This window comes from Gekko japonicus, unplaced genomic scaffold (genome assembly GCF_001447785.1).
Source record: "Gekko japonicus isolate JY-2015 unplaced genomic scaffold, Gekko_japonicus_V1.1 scaffold1408, whole genome shotgun sequence".
Lineage (NCBI taxonomy): Eukaryota > Metazoa > Chordata > Lepidosauria > Squamata > Gekkonidae > Gekko > Gekko japonicus.
This window is the reverse complement of record NW_015163131.1, coordinates 381,649-408,691: the sequence shown is the minus strand read 5'-3', so window position 1 is coordinate 408,691 and position 27,043 is coordinate 381,649. Positions and strand designations below refer to the sequence as shown.

The 27,043-nt window shown below is 52.7% G+C and overlaps 1 protein-coding gene across 1 annotated transcript in view; it reads left to right on the top strand.

Annotated features, from left to right (window-relative positions):
- The first annotated feature begins 6,996 nt into the window (after positions 1–6,996).
- Positions 6,997–27,043, top strand: part of PLCB1 (phospholipase C beta 1) — a 375,074-nt gene continuing 355,027 nt past the window's right edge. The window contains exons 1-2 of the mRNA XM_015406942.1: positions 6,997–7,101; positions 21,138–21,212. Of these exons, the coding sequence (XP_015262428.1) occupies positions 6,997–7,101; positions 21,138–21,212 (180 nt within the window). The remainder of the gene's footprint in view (positions 7,102–21,137; positions 21,213–27,043) is intronic.

Genomic DNA, 27,043 nt, shown 5'->3' with positions numbered 1-27,043 from the left:
CTTGCTGGGCATGATGCAGTGCGAATCAGGCCCTCTCAGGCACGACGGGTCATAGGTGGATTTCCTGAACCTTTTGGAAAGGGCTTCATTTGAGTCAAAGGTGCTGGATTCAGCCTCTGCCCGGCGCTGTGGGGAGGAGAGGAACTCCACTCCTAGCTGTTCCTGGCCGCCCCCGAAAGCCGCTCTTTTGGTTTGTCCCTGACAGCTTCAAGTCTTGGGGGTGAGGAGCCCTCCTGTCTTTTTGAGAGATGGGAACGCAAAACCAAAGAGCAGCCACTTACTCATGCCGTGATGGCCTTGGCTGCGCGGGTGTGCTGGACAATGGATGAGGTGATGTGGCTTAACCGGTGTGCAGTGCAGACCCCCGGAGCCAGGGCTGGTGCGAGCTGAGTGTTTCGTGCTCGATCCGTCTTTAGTTCGGCCCGTTGTCCTGTTCAGTGGGGAGAGCCGCCGAAATGTCTGGTCTACTTCAACACTCCCTCTAAGCTGTGGAGTCCTGTGAGCAAAAATTCTACTTTGTGAGCCCCTGGCATTAAAGTTGTGAGTGAGCGATTTGGCTTCTGCTTAAATCAGTTTGCTCTGGAGCCCTCCTGCCTGAGCGGAGACAAAAATGGGTGAGCCGGAGGCTAAAAACACTGAACTAGCTCACACTCACTCAGCCTAGAGGGAACACTGGTCTACTTTAATGTTCACTCATGCTGGCTCTTCATGACGGTACTCCTTCAGGGCAGCAGGAGGCCTCTGAAGCCCAACTCTGGGGCAGTGCGGGGATTCCAGATGTGCCGTGTGTCGAAACTGAACTGTCCCAGGGCCACTTGTTGACTTAAATCTGGCACACAGTTTGTGTGTGTGTGCATATGCCTCTTGTGTCCCCTGTCTTGGGGCACACAGATGCCACAGTCGGCATGGAGGCCTTCAGAATGGTCTGCCAGTGGACCCCAGCTGACTGCTCACTTGCTTTACGTGCACGGAAATGGGCATGTGCTCGTCATGACCAAGACAGTGCTTAGGAAATGCCCGTAGCCCTAGCCGTACCAGGAGGAGAATCAGGTATCCAGAGCTTGGGCCACGTGCTCCATCTGTACATAAGTGAAGTGCAGAGCATTCATAAAACTAAACATTACCGATGGAGTTCATGCATCTGCCAGCGGAGAGCATAGTTGGTGCATCAGATGAATTGGGCTGTTGTCCACAAAACTTTATACCCACAATAAATCCATTAGTCTTTTAAGATGTTTTTCTTCCTTCCATAGGTTGGCACTGGCAGGGTGGATTCTTCTTCCTCCTTCCCAACTGGGAAAGGCTCCTTTCCTGCTGCTTCCCAGCTAGGCCAACTTGTCAAACAACAAGTGTTATCCCCCCCCCACACACACACACCTGCTGCACGCATATAGGAACAGGCGGGTCTGGTAGCACTTGAAAGACTAACCAAATCTGTGGCAGGGGAGGAGCTTTTGTGAGTCACGGCTCCAGCTTCTTCAGATATGAAGTATCTCAGAAAGTGAGGAGTGACTCACAGAAGCTCCTCCCCTGCCGCAAAATTTGTCCGTCTTTCAGGTGCTCCTGGACTCTGGCTCTTTCCTACAGCTACGGGGAGACTGACACAACTACCCACTTTGATCCATCTGCATGCGTATAAGTTCTGAGCATGTGCCCAATGGCTTTAGTCCTGTAGCACAGATTTGGGTCTTCGGAATAAATAACTCTGCCAAATCTGCAAAGACCAAAGCTTCCAGTTCTGCAAAAGCAATAGATCAAAGGTGCATAAATTACGAGCAGAAGGGGAGAGCTGGACGTGGAAGCCAGCTTGAATTCAAATTCACGATGCACGAGAGCCAAGCTCCGGAGGCTCCAGGAGCTGAATGCTTAAGAGATGTGATGCTTGCAGGGCAGAGCGCTGCTCCTCTGTGCCTGAATAGCAGCGAGGCTCCGTGAACTGCCACCAACTCCCCATTTTCGGTCAGATTGGTGGTTTCCTTTGTCTTTTTTTGTATGCAAATGCCATAAACTGTGAAAATACAGAGAGGTTCCAGGGAAAAATCCTAGAATAAAAAGCTACACAATCCCCTTTTCTTAAACACAACACAACCAAATTAGCATAACAGCAAATACAAATATCTTCATACCCGAGGATACATGCACTGGGAGGCCATACTTATTTACACACAAAAAGAGTTCCGAACAAATGTTGGATTCAGATCCAAAGGTCTGCTCCATGTTTTATTATAGTTTCAGGGTACCAGAATCCAGAGCAATGCCTGGCCAGGATTTACTTATGGCTCTCTGTAAGCGAGAACGTCGGCTGACGCGAGACATGGCAGCGCACTAGTTAATGGGGGCTGGGCACAATGCACGATCACTCCACTGCCTACCTATTGGTTTCCAGATTTAGTTCATGGTGCTGGTTATTGTTGGGAAAATAGGCAAAAATACTTAAATAGAGTTTGCAATGGATCTTTGCTTCACTGGAGAGGAGACATTTCTTTCTATGAAGAAGTCTTTATTTCTAAGGGAAGGGTTCACATGGAAAGCTACAAAACAAAAGAGATACCTAGACCTACATCTTTACATCCTTACAGCACAGAACAAGTGGTCACACAACAATGGAGTTTCTTCTTCTTCTTGACCCCTAGAAGGAAGTCACCTGATTGCATTACCCAATCAATGTTACTCAGTTTCGCGGGCCTTGCTTACACTGGCTGTGTGCCAGGTTTCCATCTGTACATAAGTGACACACAGAGCATTCCAACATTTGAGTGGCCCAGTACTTTGAAATGTGGGGTTCATTTGTAACTCGTGTATTGGTGGTAGTGTTTGTTTTTAATATATATTTTTAATTGGGATTGTAAACTGTAACCTCCCTTCATCCCTTCTGTTTCAGTGATGCTGGTAATTACGAGCCCAGCTCCAAACAGATCTGAGCAAAGTTTGCCCGTTACTAACTTTAGCATCTGGAGGAAGGAAATAAATTTCGTCATGAGGAACACCTTTCCCAAGCTTCTGTAATGGATCATGCCTTATTGCTCTAGGTTGTGATTGAATCACAAGCAGGCCTTTCTCAGAATAAAGGTTTTCTGACCTTTCTAGAAATGTGACCTCAACAGGAATGTTTCAGTTATGATGGACTGTCTTGTGGCTATAAGATAATGGTTTAAAAGGTCAGATTTATCTGAAAAATATATTCCTTGCTTGTCTCTGTATTGGACTTTAAGCAGCATACGCAAAAACCAGCAACTTCACTAATATGTGTATAGTTTATTTAATGGCTTTTGCCAGCTTATAATACAAAAATAAAACTAGATAAAGAAAATAAAAAAATAAGATTTGAATTTAGAATAATATAATATAGAATAAAATCGACCAGAGTTAGGATAAATGGATTATAGAGTAGGATTCAAATTCTCTCACTTCACTAATATAATAGCACAGCAGGTTTTCTTTTTTAAAAAAGGACTTCTTAAAAATCAGCACATCTCTTGCAAGCAAGCAAAGGCTTTCCAGACCATTTTTGAAACTTCAGAAGGGTCAGTGCCCTCCGCACGGCTTCGGTGGATCCATCCCGTGAAGCAGAAGTGTGTCTCCCGAGACGGCTTCAGCTGGAGTCAAGACCTGTCCTCGTTGCCCTCATGGGTGAAGCCAGAAACAAACCTGAGAGAGGACTGGAGGAAGTGCCGCAGGTGCTCACAGGTGGGGAGGCGGTCCCTCAGGTGTGACGGTCTGAGGTCACGAAGAGCTCTCAAGGTTAAGCCCAGCATTGCGAGTTGAATGTGGATCTCAGCTGGCAGCTAGTGTCAGGATCTCAAACTTGGGATAACGTGCACGAAGCACTTAACCTCTGCTAACAGGCATGCCACTGCACTCTGCAAAGAGTGGGGGCTTCAACAGTGTCTCCAAGGGCAGTCTCACAAAGGCCACTTCACAGTAGTCCAACCTTGACTTTGTAAGAGGGACTCGTGTGGCCAGGTTAGCTGTATCTGTAAAAGGGAACAATGCGTGTCAGACTCAGGTTACGTCCATCTGATTCACCTTGCTTTTCTCACAAGAGGACTCGATCCAGTAAATATTCCTGTGCTCTTTGGGCCTTAGCCTTTAGCGATGGTTTGCCATGGGGGATTGAATGATCCATCTCTAGTGTGATGAAAATCATATGACCTGGGTGGAAGTGGCAATTCTTTGGGCAGTGTGTTGATAAAGGATGTGAAAGTTCACTTTTGGTCACATATTGGATTATGGTGCAAGTTACAACAGCCCAGGCCAGGACTGCTGGAAGTGTGCTGATAAATCATTTCTACTACAAGTATTGATGTGGCCACTGAACGACAGCTTAAATGCCAGAATCCAGGAAATGAGAAGGGAGACTCACTGGCGCTGGCCACAGATTGGATTTGGTCAGAATGCCCATAATGTGTTCTTGAGGCACGCCCCCCCCCCCAATTCAGATACATTTACAAAACCAGACAATTTGTTCTGATTGCATCCCTCTCGGCTGATGGAGGTGACCCTAATTGGCTTCCTAAGGCAAATTGTTTGCTGCTATGTGAGGCTGCGGCTTATTTGAATGGAGGGAAATTGGGCTGTGTTTGTCAGTGGCTGTTTTCGAGACAGTTTAGTTTGTAAGGTTTAGCTTTATGGTTGGTTGCTTAAAGGTTGAGTAGTTCTTGTCCATCACAAAAAGTGTCACTGTGACCCAGTTTCCTACTGATGGAATTGACAGAGGCTGTGTTGAGTTAATAAATCAGCTGATGATCCAACAATGAAATGCGTGCTTTGTTTTTGCCCCCGTAGAGGTACAAGGAGACACAGAGATGATTCAGCGGCAGTTCTGTTGGGGGTGTGGAACATTCCCAGTTGCACATACGCCACTCCAGCTAGTGTGGGCCATCGTTTATGGCCCTAGTGAAAAATGGGCAAGGTTGTGGTGGTTTATTGCAAAGACTCGTTCTCTGTAAATAGAACTGCCGAAGAGGAGTCACTTCTTTGTGATGGTTTCCATTATGGTTTCCTTTGGAAGCAGAAAAGTTCCAATTTGTCTGGCCTTCTGTGAGTCCCACCCATCTTCTCACTGGTGTTGGTGGGAGCGCTTTGCTCTCTGCTAGCTTGAAAAGCAGAAAGCTTCAGGCTAGGAAGTTCCTTACATAAGCAGGAGGAGGATGATCGTTTTGAAGATTTCCACCACAAGTCTGGAAGGAACCTTGGCAAGGGACTTTTCGTCAATTGCCTGCTGGAAGTAAAACTGCAGAGAGACCAGGGAGGTGGCTGCGGCGGTGGTGTTTTTCTCCCCCCCCCTTTGTTCTTGCGTGTCAACACCTTTGGCTTGTTTTGAAAGCCCTGCAAGGTCAGTCAGTGACACACGGTGCTTAACTCCGACAAAACAAGTGGAACAAGAGATGTGGAGCTGAAACAGGATTCACGTAGAAATCTCAAACTGAACTTGGCCATCTGGAAGGAGCCCCTTCCAATCACAGCTGGGCAGAAAGTGTCAGACTCTGTAAGTGGTTGGGGGGTGCTTCGAAGCCATCCTTTACGCTTTGGGAGAGGTCTTTCCCCCCCTTGTTGTTGAGACACAACAAACTCACTGACAGCAAAAGCTTGTCTAACACGACTCCATCCCTCGCCAAGCCGGATACTTGTGGGAGCTCCAGAAGTGAAGGAATATGCGGCGTTAAACCTGAGAAAGAAGCTGTGTTTGGTAGCATGCCAAATGTTCACCTGGGCAAGCGTCGTCTTCAGGAGAGGCATTCGCTTTACGTCCTGTGGCTTGGATCCAGTGGGTCACTTCCACCGAGCGTGACATTTCTATCCTCCTCCACCCTCAAGGCATCCCAAATTGTCCCTGAAATGCTGCTCCTGTATTCTGGGCGGCGGTTTGGGGAGGGAGAGGCAAGGAAGTCACTCTCTGCAGGCAGAAATCCGTCCGCTGTGGAAATGTCCCGCTGGCTCTAAGCGAATGCCTGGGGTGAGAGCCATCTCCCGGTGGGCTGGGGCTCAGGGGCAGGAGATCTGCGTTCTGCCTCTGGCTCAGAGGGTCCTCCTGAAAAAGACTCTGCCCGAGAACCTGGAGAGCCGCTGCCCATCTGAGTAGACCCTGCTGACCTTGGCAGGACAACGGTCTGGTTCAGTGGTGAGGCAGGAAGTTGCGTGTTGTTCACGGGAAGCTTTCTGCTCCCAGACCCCCTTCCTCTCTGCTCATCACAGCCCACCCCCCACCCCCGGTCCTGGCTCCCAGGCCGCCTTCCCGAGGGGGCTCGAGGCCGCATCCAGGAAGGAGAGGTGGCGGAGGCGGGCTGCGCAGCCCCCTGCTGCTCTGCTCTGGCTGGTTCTCGAGAGGCCAGCCAGTGGGAGGACACGGGGATTTAATGGGGAAATGGATGCGACGTGACCTGTGCCGGCTTCAGCTGTGAGCCGAGGCTTGTCGGGTGGGCCCACAGCAGCTCTTCCAATGTCCCGTGGCAGCTTTGCGAGGACGGAGCCGGGAAATGCGACTGTGCACCAGACGCTGCAGGCTCGAGGTCGTCCCGCAGACGTGTGAGCTCTTGAGGCAGCACATTGGGGCGTACAGGTGCCTGAGGGGGTGGGGAAAGAAAATCCAGATTTCTTTCTAGGTGAACGATGCATGGTGGTTAGGTGATCACTGGTGGGCACGGATGGGAATGGGACAGAAGCCTCCCAGGCCCCTGGTGAAATGCCTCCCAGGACAACCAGGGCGTGTGTCTTTGTGTGTGCATGCGTGTGGCTGAGGTGGGAGGGCCGGGTGAGACCCAGCCCGCAGATTCAGCGGGGCTATGGGGGGCTCTGCCCCCTTCCTCAAAGGGCCAGCCCCACAAGATTTCTTTCTGGAGATGGTTTTTAGATTATTTTTTAAACATTTTAAAGGGCACAGTATCCTATAGTATTGCTATATACACAGTGCAGCTGTCAACAGTAAGTAGCTTCTGGCTCCTCATCTCTAGCCCCACCAGGAAAAAGGTTTGCCCCACAAGCCATAAAATCCTGGCCATGGGGCTGGGGCTCTGCCTACGGACAGAGGTGGCTATGTTCCCCAGTGGGGAGACTGTCTGGGGCTACCATGGCGTGGTGGTGGTGGTGGTGGTGGTGGTGGTGGTGAGAGTGTCAGGCGTTGGGTCTGGGAGACCCTGGCTTGATTCCCCACTCTGCCACGGGAACTCTCGGGGGGGGGGACCCTGGGGGCCCGTTGCTCTCTGTCAGCCTCACCTGCCTTGCAGATGCAGAACCTGGTTTCGGAAGCTCTTTGGGGTCTTCACTGAGGAACATTAGAGGGAACTGGATAAGCATACAGAGCAGAGGTCCATCAGTGGCTATGAGCCACAAGGTACAGATAGGAACTCTCCATCTGGGGCAATTTGTGCTCTGTATTCTTTTTTTTTTAAAAAACAACATTTTTATTGGTTTGCACATTTAAATTGAACAGTAACAATACAACAACAACAAGAGTGCAAAACGAATGAAAAATAAACACAACCCGAAAAGACGAATATCAAATACAATAAATAGAACACCAGTTGCAGCAATACAAAAAAACCAGTAAAAGTTACACAGTATTCTTGGTGCTTGGGGGGGGGGGGGCAACAGGGGGAGGGCTCCTAGTGTCCTGGCCCCACTGCTGGACCTCCCGGTGGCACCTGGTATTTCTGGCCACTGTGTGACACAGAGTGTTGGACTGGAAGGGCCATTGGCCTGATCCAACATAGGCGTCTCTTATGTTCTTATGTCTGGGACAGTGATGCCCTGTATTCTTGGTGCTTGGGGGGGGGGGGGCAACAGGGGGAGGGCTCCTAGTGTCCTGGCCCCACTGCTGGACCTCCCGGTGGCACCTGGTATTTCTGGCCACTGTGTGACACAGAGTGTTGGACTGGAAGGGCCATTGGCCTGATCCAACATAGGCGTCTCTTATGTTCTTATGTCTGGGACAGTGATGCCCTGTATTCTTGGTGCTTGGGGGGGGGGGGGCAACAGGGGGAGGGCTCCTAGTGTCCTGGCCCCACTGCTGGACCTCCCGGTGGCACCTGGTATTTCTGGCCACTGTGTGACACAGAGTGTTGGACTGGAAGGGCCATTGGCCTGATCCAACATAGGCGTCTCTTATGTTCTTATGTCTGGGACAGTGATGCCCTGTATTCTTGGTGCTTGGGGGGGGGGGGGCAACAGGGGGAGGGCTCCTAGTGTCCTGGCCCCACTGCTGGACCTCCCGGTGGCACCTGGTATTTCTGGCCACTGTGTGACACAGAGTGTTGGACTGGAAGGGCCATTGGCCTGATCCAACATAGGCGTCTCTTATGTTCTTATGTCTGGGACAGTGATGCCCTGTATTCTTGGTGCTTGGGGGGGGGGGGGCAACAGGGGGAGGGCTCCTAGTGTCCTGGCCCCACTGCTGGACCTCCCGGTGGCACCTGGTATTTCTGGCCACTGTGTGACACAGAGTGTTGGACTGGAAGGGCCATTGGCCTGATCCAACATTAGCTTCTCTTGTGTTCTTATGTTCTTAAGGGCAGTATAGATAAAATCTTCTGATCCGGGTGCTCCCATCAGATTTCTAAACTGGGAAAACGTCTCGTGCCAAATGGAGAACAGAATTTTAATATGTTGAAAAATCAAGTCCAGGAGTTGATGGTCCTTTCTGAAGTACCATTTCACCATCCCGTGTAATGAACAAAACCAGAAACGTGCATGAAGTGGGAGGGGTCCAAAGGCCAGTGTGCCGTGGGGACATCTTTGGCCTTAGCTGATGCGTGAATCCAGACAACGCGTATCCAAAATGTTTGTCTTTAAGCCACGCTAACTTGTACATTGTCCTAATGTGGTTTTCCTTTTGTCTTCTGGCAGAGAGATGGTGTGCGGGTGTCTTGCTATGAAGGGCATGCCACACATATTAATTGTTTGTGTTGATGATTTAATTTTGTCATTCAGTGCTAATCTTTACTTTGCTCCCTGTGGCCTTTGTTTAATGGAAGTAAAACCCAATCAAAATGTCAAACCGTATGTGGATTTGATTACCAGAGAGAGGAAGAACCAGAACGGAAGAAATGTGTGCTTGATGAGTAATGAGGCAGAAACACCTGAGACCTCTCAATGCGGCTCATGTCATGCTCAGAGAGAGTCCTCTCTCTTCCGTCTCCTCCTTCGCATGCCGGGTCAGCTCTCGAAGGGATGAGATGGCCGGGGTGTGTGGGGGGTGGACAGTGTGTTGTGCTGGTGCCACGAAGACTTGGATCATAAGAACATAAGAGAGAAGCCAGTGTTGGGTCAGGCCAATGGCCCATCCAGTCCAACACTCTGTGTCACACAGTGGCCAAAAATACCAGGTGCCATCAGGAGGTCCAGCAGTGGGGCCAGGACACTAGAAGCCCTCCCACTGTTGCCCCCCTGGCCCATCCAGTCCAACACTCTGTGTCACACAGTGGCCAAAAAGACCAGGTGCCATCAGGAGGTCCAGCAGTGGGGCCAGGAAACTAGGAGCCCTCCCACTGTTGCCCCCCCCCAAGCACCCAGAATACAGAGAGCATCCCTTGCCCCAGACCGAGAGTCCCTATCTATCCCCTTGTGGCTCATAGCCACGGATGGACCTCTGCTCCAGATGTTTATCCAACTCCCTCTTGAAGCCGTCCGTGCTTGTAGCCGCTGCCGCCACCTCCTGTGGCCGTGAACCGGAAGGGCCGTGTCCCTTAGAGGAGGGCAGGGAGCTGCTCCTGTTGGCAGCAGAGGAGAGGAGGACTCGCAAGAGTGGGTTTGAATTAAGGGCGGGGAGGTACCGGCTGGATCTTAGGAAGACCTTTTTTCCAGTCAGAGTTGTGCCACAGTGGACTCAGCTGCCCTGGGGAGGTGGTGAGCTCCCCCTCCCTGGCAGTCTTGAAGCAGCGGCCGGACAAACCCTTGCCAGGGATGCTCTGGGGCGGCTGATCCTGCAATGAGCGGGGGGGTGGACTGGATGGCCTGCCTGGCCCCTTCCAACTCTGTCATTTGAGGGGTGTGCCTACGTGTCTGCTTTGCGTTGTCTTTAAGGAATTGACAAGAACCGTGAAGTGAGAAGAATACCTGAAGTGAGAGGAAAGGATGTTCATGTCTCAAAGTGCACAAGTTTGTTCAGATGGGTGCATCCAGTATGAAATAAAGCAGCTCTAAATTCAGTTAGCACAACTTCACAGCAGCTGCCAGTTAAATTTAATGAGGACTTCGCTTCAAATTGACTTCAGATATCAGGCTCCTGAGGGAGAAGCAGCAGCAGCAGCAGCAGCAGCAGCGACATGCGCCCTTGCGCTCCCATTCCTCCAGAGTCCCGTCTAGAGAGGACAGATGCAATCTCCCCCAAGCTAAAACAAAAACAACCGCAGCACTGAATTGTGGGCTAACCAGAAATGTATAAACTCTGTGGGGTGGACCCAACCATCTTTCAGGGAGCCTTAAGAACACAAGAGAAGCCATGTTGGATCAGGGCAGGCCGATGGCCCATCCAGGCCGACACTCTGTGGCCAAAACCCCAGGGCCACCAAGGGGTCCAGCCAGCGTGAACCGAAGTGAGCCTGGCAGTGCCTTCGTTAGCACTGGGGGATGGCAAGGGAGGAGGCGCTGCTGGACCCATGCCATGCCTTGCCCCCGCCGGGGGAGGGATTCCTGTCCGTGGGAGTGCAGTTTGGGGAGAGCTGGAACAGAAGCAAAGAAGGAATGGGATTTCAAGGGGTGGGCTCGCGTTCGGGTCTTACGCATCGCAGGCTCCTTCAGGCCTGTTACAAGGAAATCTTGCACATTAAAGAGGGGGGGGGAGATGTTTGTAGATGCTCAGCATGAATTTTGCACCTCACGTTTGGATGTTTGAACAACTTGAAGTATTCTAACCCGTGGCTAGGGAGAGAACAACCACGGTATTTCCCTTCTGTTTAGACAACAGCAGCATAGTGATCCATATGCCGTTCTCAGACAATGAATCTTAGCCATAATGAAATCAGACTTGCATATGTATTTGAAGACGTCGATGCAGAGCTGCTGCAGTTTGACAGAATATCAAAGTAAGATTTATAACAAACTGAGTTGCCCCAATATGTCCATTCATGAGGTTGCCCCGTACTTCTTGCCGAGAGTCCGGATATTCCGGGCGGTGCTCGTTCGGCCCATGGGCTGGCCTGGCCTGGGTTCCCTCAGCTCCCTTCAGCCAAACAGACCCAAGACGGGCTGTTCTCTGGGCCTTCTAGACCCCAGCCGTGTGTGGAGACGGGGCGGTCTGCAGAGGGAGCGGTCCTGTACCGCCTCCCCCTAGTTCTGTCCAGTGAGAAGAGTCACGGCTGCGACTGGCAAGTGAGGCAAGGAGGGTGCGGAGCTTTGCTTTCCCCCTGCGAGGCCTGCGGGGCCCACAGCGGCAAGGCCTGGGGGGCTTCTGAAGAGGAAGCGGCTTGGAGGGAAATGAGCTCAGGCCTTCTTGCAAGCGTCCCAAGTTCTTCTGATAAGCAACCGTGATATAATCCAAACTGTGTCTCCTTCTTGAAACATGCGAGAGGCAGCGTGGGTGTTTATCGGTCCTTGTTCCTGCTGCCCCGTCTGTAAGGCTGAGAGCAGCCGGGGGTTGGGGGGTGGTGGAGCTGTTTTCGTTTTGTCAGAGCTGGGAATATCTTCCAGTGATGCACTTCGGAAGTCAAAGGGAGACAGATTAGGTGGCATTGCCTTGTAGATGGTGGGGGCATGTAACCAGTCCTGTCTTTCACTGGCTTGTGTGGACAGTCCCAACTTGGCGCTGTTTTGGGTCTCTTCAATGTTTTTTGGTTTTTTTAATGGTTACTATTCTGACGCTGAGTCCCAAGATAAGCACTGTCCGTGTAAAAAAGGTGCTAAGAGTTCCTGATCCCTGATCTTAGTTTTGTAGGGACAGCACATATCGGATAATCCATTTCCTTCATTACAAATTCACTCTGAATGCTCCCAAGAACATCGGGGTCCAGACGGCTGCTCCCCAGTGGAACAGCAGGGAGGGGGGAGCCCCCGAGGAAGATCACAGGCGGCCCCGTGGGGGACGTGTGGGAAGAGAGACTAGGCGTGTGGGGCCTGGGCCGCGAAGGGCCTTGCAGGTCAGGACCGGTGTAACAGGCCGGATTAACCCCCCGGCCAGAGTAACCCCAGGTTAATCTGGCCGGCTGTAACAGGCCAGATTCACCCCCCCTGGCCAGAGTAACCCCAGGTTAATCTGGCCGGCTGTAACAGGCCAGATTCACCCCCCCTGGCCAGAGTAACCCCAGGTTAATCTGGCCGGCTGTAACAGGCCAGATTCACCCCCCCTGGCCAGAGTAACCCCAGGTTAATCTGGCCGGCTGTAACAGGCCAGATTCACCCCCCCTGGCCAGAGTAACCCCAGGTTAATCTGGCCGGCTGTAACAGGCCAGATTCACCCCCCCTGGCCAGAGTAACCCCAGGTTAATCTGGCCGGCTGTAACAGGCCAGATTCACCCCCCCTGGCCAGAGTAACCCCAGGTTAATCTGGCCGGCTGTAACAGGCCAGATTCACCCCCCCTGGCCAGAGTAACCCCAGGTTAATCTGGCCGGCTGTAACAGGCCAGATTCACCCCCCCTGGCCAGAGTAACCCCAGGTTAATCTGGCCGGCTGTAACAGGCCAGATTCACCCCCCCTGGCCAGAGTAACCCCAGGTTAATCTGGCCGGCTGTAACAGGCCAGATTCACCCCCCCTGGCCAGAGTAACCCCAGGTTAATCTGGCCGGCTGTAACAGGCCAGATTCACCCCCCCTGGCCAGAGTAACCCCAGGTTAATCTGGCCGGCTGTAACAGGCCAGATTCACCCCCCCTGGCCAGAGTAACCCCAGGTTAATCTGGCCGGCTGTAACAGGCCAGATTCACCCCCCCTGGCCAGAGTAACCCCAGGTTAATCTGGCCGGCTGTAACAGGCCAGATTCACCCCCCCTGGCCAGAGTAACCCCAGGTTAATCTGGCCGGCTGTAACAGGCCAGATTCACCCCCCCTGGCCAGAGTAACCCCAGGTTAATCTGGCCGGCTGTAACAGGCCAGATTCACCCCCCCTGGCCAGAGTAACCCCAGGTTAATCTGGCCGGCTGTAACAGGCCAGATTCACCCCCCCTGGCCAGAGTAACCCCAGGTTAATCTGGCCGGCTGTAACAGGCCAGATTCACCCCCCCTGGCCAGAGTAACCCCAGGTTAATCTGGCCGGCTGTAACAGGCCAGATTCACCCCCCCTGGCCAGAGTAACCCCAGGTTAATCTGGCCGGCTGTAACAGGCCAGATTCACCCCCCCTGGCCAGAGTAACCCCAGGTTAATCTGGCCGGCTGTAACAGGCCAGATTCACCCCCCCTGGCCAGAGTAACCCCAGGTTAATCTGGCCGGCTGTAACAGGCCAGATTCACCCCCCCTGGCCAGAGTAACCCCAGGTTAATCTGGCCGGCTGTAACAGGCCAGATTCACCCCCCCTGGCCAGAGTAACCCCAGGTTAATCTGGCCGGCTGTAACAGGCCAGATTCACCCCCCCTGGCCAGAGTAACCCCAGGTTAATCTGGCCGGCTGTAACAGGCCAGATTCACCCCCCCTGGCCAGAGTAACCCCAGGTTAATCTGGCCGGCTGTAACAGGCCAGATTCACCCCCCCTGGCCAGAGTAACCCCAGGTTAATCTGGCCGGCTGTAACAGGCCAGATTCACCCCCCCTGGCCAGAGTAACCCCAGGTTAATCTGGCCGGCTGTAACAGGCCAGATTCACCCCCCCTGGCCAGAGTAACCCCAGGTTAATCTGGCCGGCTGTAACAGGCCAGATTCACCCCCCCTGGCCAGAGTAACCCCAGGTTAATCTGGCCGGCTGTAACAGGCCAGATTCACCCCCCCTGGCCAGAGTAACCCCAGGTTAATCTGGCCGGCTGTAACAGGCCAGATTCACCCCCCCTGGCCAGAGTAACCCCAGGTTAATCTGGCCGGCTGTAACAGGCCAGATTCACCCCCCCTGGCCAGAGTAACCCCAGGTTAATCTGGCCGGCTGTAACAGGCCAGATTCACCCCCCCTGGCCAGAGTAACCCCAGGTTAATCTGGCCGGCTGTAACAGGCCAGATTCACCCCCCCTGGCCAGAGTAACCCCAGGTTAATCTGGCCGGCTGTAACAGGCCAGATTCACCCCCCCTGGCCAGAGTAACCCCAGGTTAATCTGGCCGGCTGTAACAGGCCAGATTCACCCCCCCTGGCCAGAGTAACCCCAGGTTAATCTGGCCGGCTGTAACAGGCCAGATTCACCCCCCCTGGCCAGAGTAACCCCAGGTTAATCTGGCCGGCTGTAACAGGCCAGATTCACCCCCCCTGGCCAGAGTAACCCCAGGTTAATCTGGCCGGCTGTAACAGGCCAGATTCACCCCCCCTGGCCAGAGTAACCCCAGGTTAATCTGGCCGGCTGTAACAGGCCAGATTCACCCCCCCTGGCCAGAGTAACCCCAGGTTAATCTGGCCGGCTGTAACAGGCCAGATTCACCCCCCCTGGCCAGAGTAACCCCAGGTTAATCTGGCCGGCTGTAACAGGCCAGATTCACCCCCCCTGGCCAGAGTAACCCCAGGGTTACTCTGGCCTGGCCCGGCAGGGGGTACTCTGGCCAGGGGGGTGAATCTGGCCTGTTACAGCCGGCCAGATTAACCCGGGGTTACTCTAGGCTAGGCCAGAGTAACCTCGGGGTTACTCTGGCCGGGGGGTTAATCCGGCCTGTTACACCGGCACCCTGAACTGGGCTCGGAAACAGACGAACTAACTGGCAGCCTCTAGGACTATTTTAGATGTGTGAAGTACATTAAGGTTTTAAGAGACAGCAGCAAAGGAGTCAGTCACAGTCCCAGACTCTGCCTCAGGCAGTGGGGATTGAACTGCAGAGGATGCTGCAAAAGTCACAGCCTGTGATGGATGCATCCCTCTGCCTCTGAAAGGGAAACGGGGGGGGGGAGGTCCTCGCACGGCTGGCCGAGGGAAGGGAAGGGAAGGCAGGGGCCGAGCCCTTGGCCTGGCTTGCAGCTAAGGCCATGTCGTGCTCTTCCCCCCCCCCCCGCCCCCCCCCAGAGGGACAGAGGTTTTGCCTGGCCGCGTTCACTCTCTCCAGAGATGTCGCTGGTTTGACACCGGGGTCTGTTCTAGAGGATGAGCTTAATTGAGACGGTGGTTTCTTCCAAGCCCGAAATGTACTTTGAAATCCACTTTCTCACCAAGCTGACTTGGCCTCCTCCGGAGTCTGTCCTCGCCCCCCTGGGCTTCTGCCGGCAGATGAGGCACCCTCTGGACCTCGGCTTAGGGAATGTGCCTCTGCTCCTCCCAAAGACCTGCTGGAGGAGCCCCACAAGATAAGACAGGAGAAGAATAATTGAGAAACCAGTGTGTAAATCCAGCTAAGCAAGCGGTTGAAAACCCACCCTCAGCCCCCAGTGGTCCTTGTAAAACAGCCCTCCGGCTAGACAGAGGCGACCTGTGAAGAAAAGGCCTTCGAGGGCAAAGCGAGGTTTCGGCCTGATGCCTGAAGGACGGCAGAGCAGGAGGTGCCAGGCAAGCCTCGGGGGGGGGGCATTCCACAGGCGGGGGCCACCACCGAAAACGCCTTGCCCCAGGGCTCCTCCTCCTGCATCGTCTCTCCTCAGTCAAGGGCACAGGGACCCCAGGGGCTGTGGCTGGGTGAGCTGGGGGTCTGCTCGGTAGTTAAGCTTCCTGAACGGGGAGTCCCTCGTTCCAAAGAAGCAAGCCCAAAGGCACTCTGCAGACACGTGGGGATGGGCTACCTGCCGAAAGCCCTGTGGAACGCGAGCACCGGCACATCCCCCCCCCCGCCTGCTGTGCTTCCTGAGGGGTGTGTCTTTCCTCTCTGCTGCTCCAGAGCGTCTGGCTGCGGCATTTCCTCTTGCTGTCTTTGAAGCCGGCCTTTGTGGCATCGCTGTGCGTCCTGAGAAACACTCTTCACGTCGCTGAATCCAGGCCTCGGGCTGAGTCAGGGGTGCCCCCCCCCGCTCCGCTGTGTGTCTGGACGGAGGGACCCCGGGGTATGGGCTGCGGGGCTCTTCCTCCGGAGGCCGCCCAACTAGGACCCCCAAGGAGAGGGGTGGGGAGGGCCGGGCGAGGAGCACCTGCGCACCACTGGGCGGGATCTGTTTTCCCTTCCTCCCCTGGGCCCTCCTCCTCCCCACAACACTCTTGGTAAACGTGGGACACGACGGGCGCGCCTGTTCTGAACCAAACCGTGGGTTTCATCTAAGCGGTTTTTTGGGGTTTGGGGGGGGGGGGGGAAGGGGGCCGGGCTGCTCTACAAGGTCCTGAGCAGTGGTGTCTCCCAGCCCTCCTGCCTGGGGGAGACACGTTTCTCAGGGATGGATCTGAGACCTTCCGTGGGCAGTTTGCGCTGTTCTACCGCCGTCCTTAGCCTTGCCCCGAGTGGATTCGCTCTGCTCAATGCAGTTTGGCTTCTTCTGTGCTGGAGCCCTCCCGGTGGGCTGGGGGGATATTGTGTGAGTTTCTGCTGCCCGTGTGGGCTGGGGTGGGTGGGTGGGTGGGCAGCTGGCAGTTGCCGGAGGAGCCGGGGAGGCAGGCAAGAGTGACAGGCCCATGGTGGCTGCATGTCGGTTCTGTGGTGGCGCACGGCTGAGGGCTTTTATTTTTAAACTGTGATTTGGAATTCAGCGTTTCATCACCTCTACTTTTTATATAACAGGACGTGTGTCTGCAGTGCAAATATCTGGGGCTTTTGGAAAGTCTTCTGTGGGCTCTGCATTAGCTCTCTTAGCATATTCATTTGCCTTTGCATCCCTGCAGCCTTTGGCAAGCGTGTGTGTGTGGGGGGGGTTGGTTTGGCTCATGGGCAGTCGGCAGCGGTTCTTTTTACCATTCTTCTGCCTGTGCCAAGGTGAGGGCAGGTTTGCAGGGCCTGAAGGGTACTTTGCGGTCAGCTGTGAACACATCATAAACTGTGCCCATTTCACAGACGCTTGGGGGTGGAGCTGGCAAAAATTCTTAGGTTCTCAGTGGGATTTTGGTGTAGTGGGAGTTTGGTGTAGTGGTTAAGTGCGCGGACTCTAATCTGGGAAAACTGGGTTTGAGTCCCCACTCCTCCACTCGCAGCTGCTGGATGACCTTGGGCAAGCCATGGTTCTGACAAGAGCTGTTCTGGAAAAAGAGCAGTTTCTGTCAGAGCTCTCTCAGCCCCACCCGCCTCACAGGGGGTGTCTGTTGTGGGGAGGGGAAGGGAGAGGAGTTTGTGAGCTGCTCTGAGACTCCAAGTGAGGGGGGGTATAAATCCAATCTCCTCCTCCTCCTCCTCCTCTTCTTCATTAAAAAGTGGTCCATTTTCATCCACCCAAATGCGCAGTCTTCCCCCAAAGCTAGCAAACACAGGGCTCTGAAAGGGAAATGCTAAGGAAGGGGGGGGGGATCTACTTGTTCAATCCCTGTATCCCGCCCCTTCTTCAAGGAGCTCCCGGTGACACGCGTCCTCTTCCCTTCTCCGTGTTGCCCTCTCAGCTGCCCCCCCGGGGGGGTGTTCTGGAGCTGGAGGGGGGCAGTGGGGGCTCAAGAGAGAGAGCGTGGCCTTCCATGACACGAGTGGTTTCTTCTGACCGGCGTCTCCCAGGCCCTGGTCCAACATTCCGGCCCAGAGAAGGGGGTGAAGAGGAGACACGCTGGTGCTTGTAACTAAGCAGGTGTGGAACCAACACTGAGCTTAGACAAAGGCGGTGCGTGCCGGGAGATTTGTGCCTTTAACGCGGGGGGGGGGGCGTGCAGGGGTGTGAGGGGTGCCATTGGCAAATGGCATGACGCCACGTCTGGCTTTGCCATCCAGTGTCCAGTGATTCCTAGAGTGGAGTGATGTAGCACCATTGAGCCAATAGTGATTTACGTGCATTTTTCCCCTCCTCCCGAAGGGCGCAGGAGCAGTCGTGGGCAAAGCAGATAAGTGGAGTTAATGCGCACTGTTCTTCCCTGGGGTGCCCGGGTGTGGCATCTAATGCCATCCTTGTGGTTCCATTTTAGAGCATCGTGTATTTGGAGCCTTGTTTTGGTCATGCTGTTTTAGATAAGGCCGGGCAATTTGAGTTCATGGGTTTGACCGCATCTGATTTTTCTCCTTAGCCAATCGTTGCCCCCCCCCCCCAAGCCAGCAGAATGCTAAATTAAAAGAAGAGGCATTTGAGAAGGATGTATTTTTAAAAGGCTTGTTTAAAACTGGGTTTCCTTTACACTCTCCTTGTCTTCCTTTGGTGTTTAAGCATGCGTGGTTGATCAGGCGGTACATGAAATTGGCCTTGAATAGACGTGGGACTTGCGGGGGCCAGTTGTCCCAATCCAGGCTGCTGGGGAGGGGGGGGATTACAGTTTTTAGAAGTTTCTCTACACTGGATATTTCTTCGTACGTGGAGACACCAGCACTGTACGTAAAAACAGCCGGGCTAAGTCCTTTCCCCACACAACGCACTGTTCTTAAAAAGCTTTTGTCAGATGTGTGACCTCCTCCCAGTCGGGAGTGGGGGGCAGCCCAGTCTACCTCCTCATTCTTCGGCCTTCTGTGTTAGAGCAGGATCCAGCAAGGAGGTGCCGAAGGACTTGCACCCTGAGATGGCTGGTCCCTGGGTTGGCCAGGAGCCTGGGGCCTGGTTTTATATATTTATTTATTTGGGAACCTATACCCCACCTTTCCCTTGTGGCTTCAGGCAGTGGGCATTTCGTGGTCCGATGAGGCTGTGGGCTATGCCGTGGAGGGCCACCCAGGACGGGCAGGAACAAGAGAAACCCAGGATGAAGAGACAAAGTAGCCCCCGGTGGTGGGCGTCAGCGCAGAGCTCCGTGCAGGCGGGCACCAGGTGAAGGCAGCAGTCTGGCCCTTGGAGAAGTAAAAGCTATTCATTATAAAAGGCAACTGAACATATAGGTGGCCTTCAGAAAGGTAGGGAGCAGAGCCCCGTCAGGCACCTTTCCTGAAGACCCACAAAGTTTTATTCAAGGTATAAGCTTTTGTGTGCCTGCCCATGAAAGCTCCTGCACAGGAAGAAAACCTTTGTGGGTCTTAAGGAAAGATGCCTGGCAGGGCTCAGACTCTGTTCTGCTGCTTCGGACCAACATGGGGACTCCCCTGAATAATGGGGGGAGGAAAATGCCCCCCGGGAGAGGAAGCCAGAGGGGGACCGGAGTGTAGGGGAGGAAGAAGCCACCCTTCCCAGGCCCAGCTGCCCAACAATGCAGCATCCAGCCGTGAAGGAGTTGGCGTGTCGGCAAACTGGGGCTGGGGGGGGGGACGGTGGCAGGCAGTGGGTCTTGCCCTTGGCCAGGCAGGCCCCTCGAAGCCCCCCCAGCCCCCGCGGAGCTGCCGCCAGCCTCTTGGGGACCCCACCTTGGGCCCAGCGGGTGGCTGTGAGGGTCTTGGAGCCAGGGTGGGGGGATGAGAGCCAGTGTAGTCATGGTGGGGGGGGGAAGAGATGAATCTTGGGGGCGGCCTTACGCAGGTGCGTGCATTTTGCGTTCATTCGGTAACTCTCTGCAGATCTGAGGTGTTTAGAGTTAATGTGTTTTGGTGTACGAAAACAATTCAAGCACTGGCAATGTTTATGGAACTGAGCATCTTTTTATGCTAATATAGATAATTAGTATAGGTTTATGTGCTGAAAATACAAATCAGAGGCAGAAGAGAAACACCGCAGGCAGTGCCAGGCCTCGTTAAAGTCGCCTGCCCCATTCTCCTGGAGCGGGGCTCTAAGTGGCTGCGAAGCCCCTTGGGTTTAGAAGAACGTGGGCCAAGGAACCCGTGTCCGCGTTGTGGAGAAGGGCTCCAGTCCAGACTTCACCCTGACAAGTTGGTTTTAACGCAGGGAACGCTGCGGCTTGGAGGGCTGTGCCAACCTGCGGTCTGCAGGCCTCCCTCAGTGGTTTCTCAGCCCATTAGCAAGGGCCAATGCATGGACAGGAGAGCTGCCAAGGCTCAAATTATGGAGGGTTTCGGCATCAGAACTGGGTTTTGTGGCTTCTGTTGGTTCACGTTGCTGGGACAAGATGTGGTGGAAGCTAAACTCTTGACGGGCGCGGGGGGGGGGCGCTGGGTCTTTGGGGTGTCGAGGCCTCTTGGCATTGCTCAGGGCTTGGGGGTAATTGGGTGAATTGTGCCTGGGGCTCCCTGCCTGGTGTAGGTTGGCAGGGGTGGGGTTTCCTTCTGCAAGAATTCTGAACCCAAAGTTGCTGTTTCTGCTAGAAAGCATCGGAATGAGAGTGGAACACTCTATATACAAATAAAGTTTTGTCTGTTTTTGTTTGTTTTTCGTGTGTCTGATATAAAATAAAATTCTTTTTGTGGGGGGGGGAAAGGAATGGCAGTGGGACACAATGAGGGGGTGAATCTGGACGCTCAGGTGGTGATGGGCTCTGGGCTCCTTTGAGCCAGTCGAGTCAGCAGGATCACGGAGCTCATCGAAAGTGTCGCATGGCTGGCTGGCTGGTTGACTGCAGGTCTCCTACCCGTAGGAGGACTGGAGAGCCTGATTCCGGGCGTTGCGGCTGGGCCGGTGGTGTCTCAGTGGGTTAGGGTCCATGACCCGCCCACCTGGAGGCCTCCCGGAATCAGGACAGATCTCCAGACGACAGAGATCCGTTCCCCCCTGGAGGAGACGGCTGCCTTGGTGGGGGGGAGGGGGCTCTACTGTGGCATCGGACACCCTGCTGAGGTCCCTTCCCTTCCCCAAACCCCGCCCTCTCCAGGTCCACCCCCCCCCGAAAAAATCCCCAGGAGTTTCCCAACCCAGAGTTGGCAGCCCCACCAGACGAGCCCCAAGTGTCACCATTCATACGGGGCCCCCGGGGGAGAGAGCGGCGTGGCTCTGACCCTCCACACTTGCCACTCTTCTGTGCCACGCTGCTGGCTGGAAAATGTCTCTCCGTTACATTCGACGCGGGGTCAGTTCCCCTTTCACTGATTTATGAGAACTTTAAGCCAGACAGCCAGACCCCAGCCTTATGGACGGAAACGAACGTTAGTCCATGTTAACTTTTAAATAGCATTAACGAGCATGGGGGTTTTCCCCATTCAGTTATTTGGTTAGGTCATGTCCAAACTGATGGGCCCTGCTTGGTCTTAGGAACTGCACGACATCTCCTGTGAAGTTAAGGCCTTTTCTTCTTTTCTTCTTTGCTCAGTTGCAGGAGACGGAGCTGTTGGATCTGACTGTTGTCAGAGATGCCAGATGTGGGAAACATGCCAGAGCTCCTAAGGTAGGAAAATGTCCCATTTACGTGCCAGATGTTATGGTGATATGTCGAGTAGAGTTTTTAATGGAATGAAGAAACAACCAGAAACTTCCTGCAGACATTGTGACCTTTGCTTTGCTTCTATTACAGAAGAGGGTTTGTTTTTTTTTTTAAATCTCTATAATTTATTTAGGAGACGTTTATGGGTTTTTTAAAAAGTGTACTTTTACAGCAAACCTATTGATTAGCACATGAAATTGAGTAAACATAATCATTATACACATCATAAACTCGACACTGTGGACACAAAATGTGGTTGACCTACTACAGATTGTCTGTTTATGCCAGCAATTGATGCGGACTCTGGAGCAAAGTCCTGGTTTTCACTGAGGTGGGCAACTGTTGCCGGGGGTTTAGCACTTCAGCGTGCAGACGGGAGCTCAGATGGTTGATGAGCCTCTATACAAATAAAGTTCTCTCCACGGAGATAGTTGGATGGCCAGGCGGGAGGAGTCTTAGCTCTTTTGAGAAGCAAGTTGTCTTGGTGAAGAGGAGCGTCCCATTGTAGCCCTCGCCCTCAGAAGTGGTATATGGCCCTGTGCAGAAATGCATTTTTCCTTTGGCGGTCTGAAATGAGCAGAACCTTCACTCTTGAGTCTGAAAAGTCCCCCCCCCTCTGGGCAGAGAACAGGCAGAGGGAGGAGGAAGACAGTTCAGTTGCTTCCCAGACATACCTCAGCCCATCTTCATACAAATGCTAACAGATATAGCAGAAGAGACACTTGGTGGGTCAAGCTCTCCCCTTTCCCCAAGCAGGGAACAGAGATTTGGGAGGAATTAAATGCTACAGAGGCTTCAGGAAGGAAAATTCTAAAGACTGCAGGAAAAACTTCACTGACCTGGCCAGGCCTGGTCAGTGGGTGGGGAACAGAGAGGTGAGAAAACTCAGGGGAGTGAGGAGGAAGTTCTCTTTCATGCTGGGTTGATCAGGATAGACAGAACTCTGAACTGAGGTCTGGAGGAGGTGACCATTTAACCATGTGGTAGCCTATAGAGCTACAGAAAGCTTCAAGGCAATGGTAACTCTGTAGAGATTTGTAACTTCCTAAGCTTTAGGAGCCTGTCCTATATTTTAACATCGGGTAGGGCATGTATAGAGAGAGGGACAGAGGACTTGTGTTTCACCCATTTCTTTTGAATCCCTTGCTCAATCTGGTGCTGTGCTAAAAGTATGCTTGTGAACATTTTCTTTTTCATACATGTTTTATAACTTTGGATGCTGGTAGTGGTTCTCTGTGCCACATAGACCTCCACTGTCTTGGACACACTATTTTAGAAGGGTTGCCGGGGGAAGGCATGCAGTTGGCAAGCAGCTATTCCTCCAGGAGCACACAAGGCAGTAAACTGTCCCTGTGGGGACCAGGTGCTGGGCAGCGGGAGACACAGAGGCATCAAGGCCTCAGATCTTGGAAGGGAAGCTGGGAGCCTTGGCCCTCCCAGTGGGCAATTCCTACAAAGGTCAGGTGGTGGTGGCGGACTACCCAAGAGAGAAAGAAAAGCCCCCCCACCCCCAGCTGCCGGGAAAACTTTGGAGGGCGGGGTGGAACAGGGCCTGCCGTCCAGAGCTGTCCCATTCCACCACAGGCCCAAACACGGGTTGACCACTGCCGTGAGGGACAAACTACAACTTGGGCTGGAGTTACCCTGAGTCAGCTCACTTTCCCTGCAGACACACAGGAGTTTGGATTCGGACTGTGGTGCTGGGGAGCAGGGGTTTTAAGAAGCAGCACTGGGGGTGGGGGGGCATTGCTTTTTGCCCCGTTGCTGTGGGACTGTGTGTGCCTTGAGCATTTCTGATGGTCAGGTGAGCCTGAAAGATCCCCAGTGGTGTGTCTGAGTCTTTGCATATCCTTGGGACAGGCTCTTCTCTCCGGCTTTCAGGGGCGCTGAAGGGCACTCTGACTGGGAGAGGAGAGTGATGCTTCCCTCAGGAGGGTATCCCACAGAGTGTTCCAAAGAATATCCAGCTATGTATATTATGGAAGCAGATGACATGCATGGAGGAGGTACGTCTGCTCAAACTAGTGTGAGTCAGTAGCTCAACTGGAACGGTGCTGTCCATGGGAAAGAAATTCTGTTAAGAAGGGGCACAATCCGCTTATCGTTCGAATCAAGCTTTTGCTCTTCCTGAATTCGTGCATGAATGTAAAACTTGCTGTGTTTAACTGAACGTACGTTCTAGACAGGGGCTCTTCTGCATTTTCAGCCTAGCCTTTAATGCTCATGAGTGCTGACCAACCTCCAAAGAGAGGGTTAGTGACACTTGTGGAAAATCCCCGGGTCTCACGGGCCACGCTCAGAGTAAACAAGTTGCCATCCTTAGGATTCTCTGAGAAAAGTGGCAGCGGCCACATGTGGCCGCCGTGTGCCTGATGACGAAGTAATTGCTTGCGGAAGAGCATTTTCTTTTCAGTGTACTTTTCCCAGGGCCCTTTTGAGCTTCGGAAGGTTATGTTGCAGCTGAAAGCCCTCGGGCCGTGGTTTATGACGTGCAGGTAAATACCAAATGAGTTGTTCCTGGGTTTCTGGCTTTGTGATGCATAGCATGGGGTCTTTTAACAATGGATAAAATGTTCCTTTTCCCCCCAAAGCTGCGGATTTTTGAGAGAAGAGTTCCTGTACCAGAAATGTTGCTTTGCCTGAAGTATGTATGCTGCAACTGTTTGCTCAGTGGGTTTTGTTTCATTAAGTTATATAATGGCTTCAGTTAGTATTGTGCTCAGGTACCCAGTCGCAAGCAACTGTAATTGAATGGTGTGCTTGTTTAAAAAAGGCTTGTGGTTTTTTTTTTTTGTTTGTTTTAAGGCTTGTCTTTTTTAAGCTTTTTAAAGCTTTTTTAAGGCTTGTCTTTTTTAATTAAGGCTTGTCTTTTTTGGTCCAGAACCCCTCCCCGCAAATGGTGCTTCCCCCCCCCCAGGGTTCTCAATCCAGACCCTCTCCTTTTGTGCCTAGAACCCCACAGAAAAGGTGTTTGGTGGGGCTCTCAAGCCAGACCTCCTCTTTTCCATTCTAGAGCACACCCCCACCCCCGCCCTGGGGTGTTTTAGAGGGATCTCGAGCTGTGCTTTACCCGCTTGCTGCTTGTAGCCAGCGGAATCCGAGAGGCCAAGTAACCCCTGAGTTACTCACAGTGGCTTCTATGTGTTTGGGCAGGGTTGCCACAAGACAGAAAGAAGCACGTCTTTATTCAACAAGTAATTAGATTGTGGGGTTTATTTCCGGTGGAGATCGTGATGGCCGGGAACACAGACGGCTTTTAAAGGGGGTGGAGGGTGCTAGGGAGGCATCCACGGGGCCCACGGGGGGGCTACGTGGCCCTACCTGGAGGCAAGCCCACCTCTGGAGCCCAGCCCCACCCCAGGCTCAGGCAGCATCAGGGGACGGCGTCAGCAGTTGCGGCTTTCGGCGTTCAGCGGGATGAACACGCCCTCCGGGGCTTGCTACCATTTTCACCAGGTACTTTTTAAACTCGGGAGGGAAGCGCTACAAGACGGGCTGAGTACGGCTGGGGAGTGCCGGACAGCTGTGCCTGGGCGAACCGGCCCCTTTAATCCGTCCGAGAAACGTTTCTGAAACGTGCCTCTATCGGGCCAGACTGCCGGTCTGAGCTCTGCCACCCTCAGCGCAGCTTCCAGTGGGCTTTTATGCCCTGCGGTGCCCTCGGCAAGGCATCGCTGCAATTCACAAGACAAATGTGGACAATCACGACCTAATCAGAGGACAAATGTAAAGAGAACTGATCTCAGTAAGTATTGAGGCTCAAATAGGCTGCTAAGCCTCTAATGGATTCCAGGCGTTTGAGCCTGAATACGTATTGAGAATACGTGTCCTATCTGAATGTATTATCTTTCCTGATTTTTTGTAAAGCACTTTATGAGCAAGAGAGCTTTTGTACTACTCTGATATTTCCTGAGGAAGATCCAGTTTTGAAACGTTGTTATATAATCCGGAGACGACGTTGATGACGTATTTTCACACTAGGATTTTCTTATGATTTGAAGGAATTTGTCTATTGTGTCGTAGTGCTTGTTGACCATAATATACAGAAAGCCTTTTCTTTGCAAGTCTTGTTGACCGCTTGATCTGTGGGTCAGACTCTCACGGCTGCTGCAATTCAGCCTTCTAACACATGCCGCCATTTTCTGATTGGAACCAGCCCTCCGTGGGGTATCCATTGTGTGGTGGTGCCCATTCCCTCTTCTCAAAGTTCTAAAAGTGCCCAAAGGCTGGACAGGATGGGGGAGACCTAGTTCTAAACACAGGACGTTGTCCCCCCTGATGCTGTTTCTTGTCAAATGTTATTAAGTCCTCGTCATAATAGTCGTTCCTGCAAGGACCTTGGCGTCCGTCCGTTTCCTCTCCCCTCGCTGTGCAAAACAAACCATCAAACAAACAAACAAACAGACCCCAAATGCAACCAGTTTGGCTTGTAAAACCCATGATAGATGTTTGCAGATTACTGAGGGCACCGTTCATCTAGCCCTGAATAATGTTCACAAAGTAAGATTTCCTGAGGCAGGGAACTGAGCTTCCTAAGCGTAAAATGCTGTTCATGGCTGGGTTTACAAATTGGCTTTAAGTAGTCCTAGAAGAAATTGTATTGGCCAAATGTCAGGGTGCTGCGAATGTCATAACATTTGATTTTCCAAAAGGTTCTTCTGCTCCTGCAATTACGTGATAAGTGGAAATCTCTGCAGCTTTCAAAAACAGCATTAGATTTCGGCTCCTGGTGTCTCTGGGGCAAAAAGCTGAGATGAACCATAAATTAAACTAAAAAAATATTTTACAAGACTGAAATGCATTGAATTATAGAGTCACAGAATCACACAGAGAGTTGGGAGGGGCCACACAGACCCATCCAGTCCGACCCCCGGCCCAAGGCAGGACCAGCCCAAAGCATCCCTGGCAGATATTCCTCCAGCCTCTTCTTGGAAGCTGCTGGTGAAGGGGAGCTGACCCACCTCTCTAGGCGGCTGAGTCCACCTCTGAACCACTCTGTGACCGTGAAAAAGTTTTTCCTAATATCCAGTCGATATCCTTTCTGCATGTAACTTGAACCCCTTGCTTCGGGTCCTCTCCTCTGCTGCCAGCCGGAACAGCTCCTTGCCCTCCTCCAAAGGACGGCCTTTCAGATATCGAAAGAGAGCAATCGTGTCCCCCCTCAGTCTCCTCTTCTCCAGACTAAACATTCCCAGGGCCCTTCGCCTTTCCTCCCAGGGCTCAGTCTCCAGACCCCTGATCGTCCTTGTCACTCTCTTCTGCACCCTCTTGACTTTGCCCACATCCTTTCTGAAGTGAGGCCTCCAGAACTGCACGTGGTACCCCAGGTGCGGCCTGACCAAGGCAGTGTACAGAGGGGCTATGGCCTCCTGCAATTCCGATGCCGTGGCCCTTTGAATACAACCCAAGACTGAATTTGCCTTTTTTGCCACCGCATCACACTGCTCGCATTTAGTTTACAGTCCACCCTTACCCCAAGATCTCTTTTGCATACACCACTCCCCAGAAACGTATCCCCCATCCAGGATTTGTGCTTGTTGACATTTTTCTGGCCCAGATGTAATACTTGCTTGGAAGTATTGCTTGGAAGGTATCTTTCATTCCAGCATATGTTGCTTAAAAAAATAAAAAGATACTGCTGTTGATTTGGGACATTGACTTGGATTTTCAATTTGGCCCTTTTATTAAAGTTATTTCATAATATAACTTTTTACACTTGTTACCCTGTAAGTGTCACTGGTACATCCCCACCCCAACCCTCTTGATTTCAAATTCCTTTGAAGCATCCCGTGCTG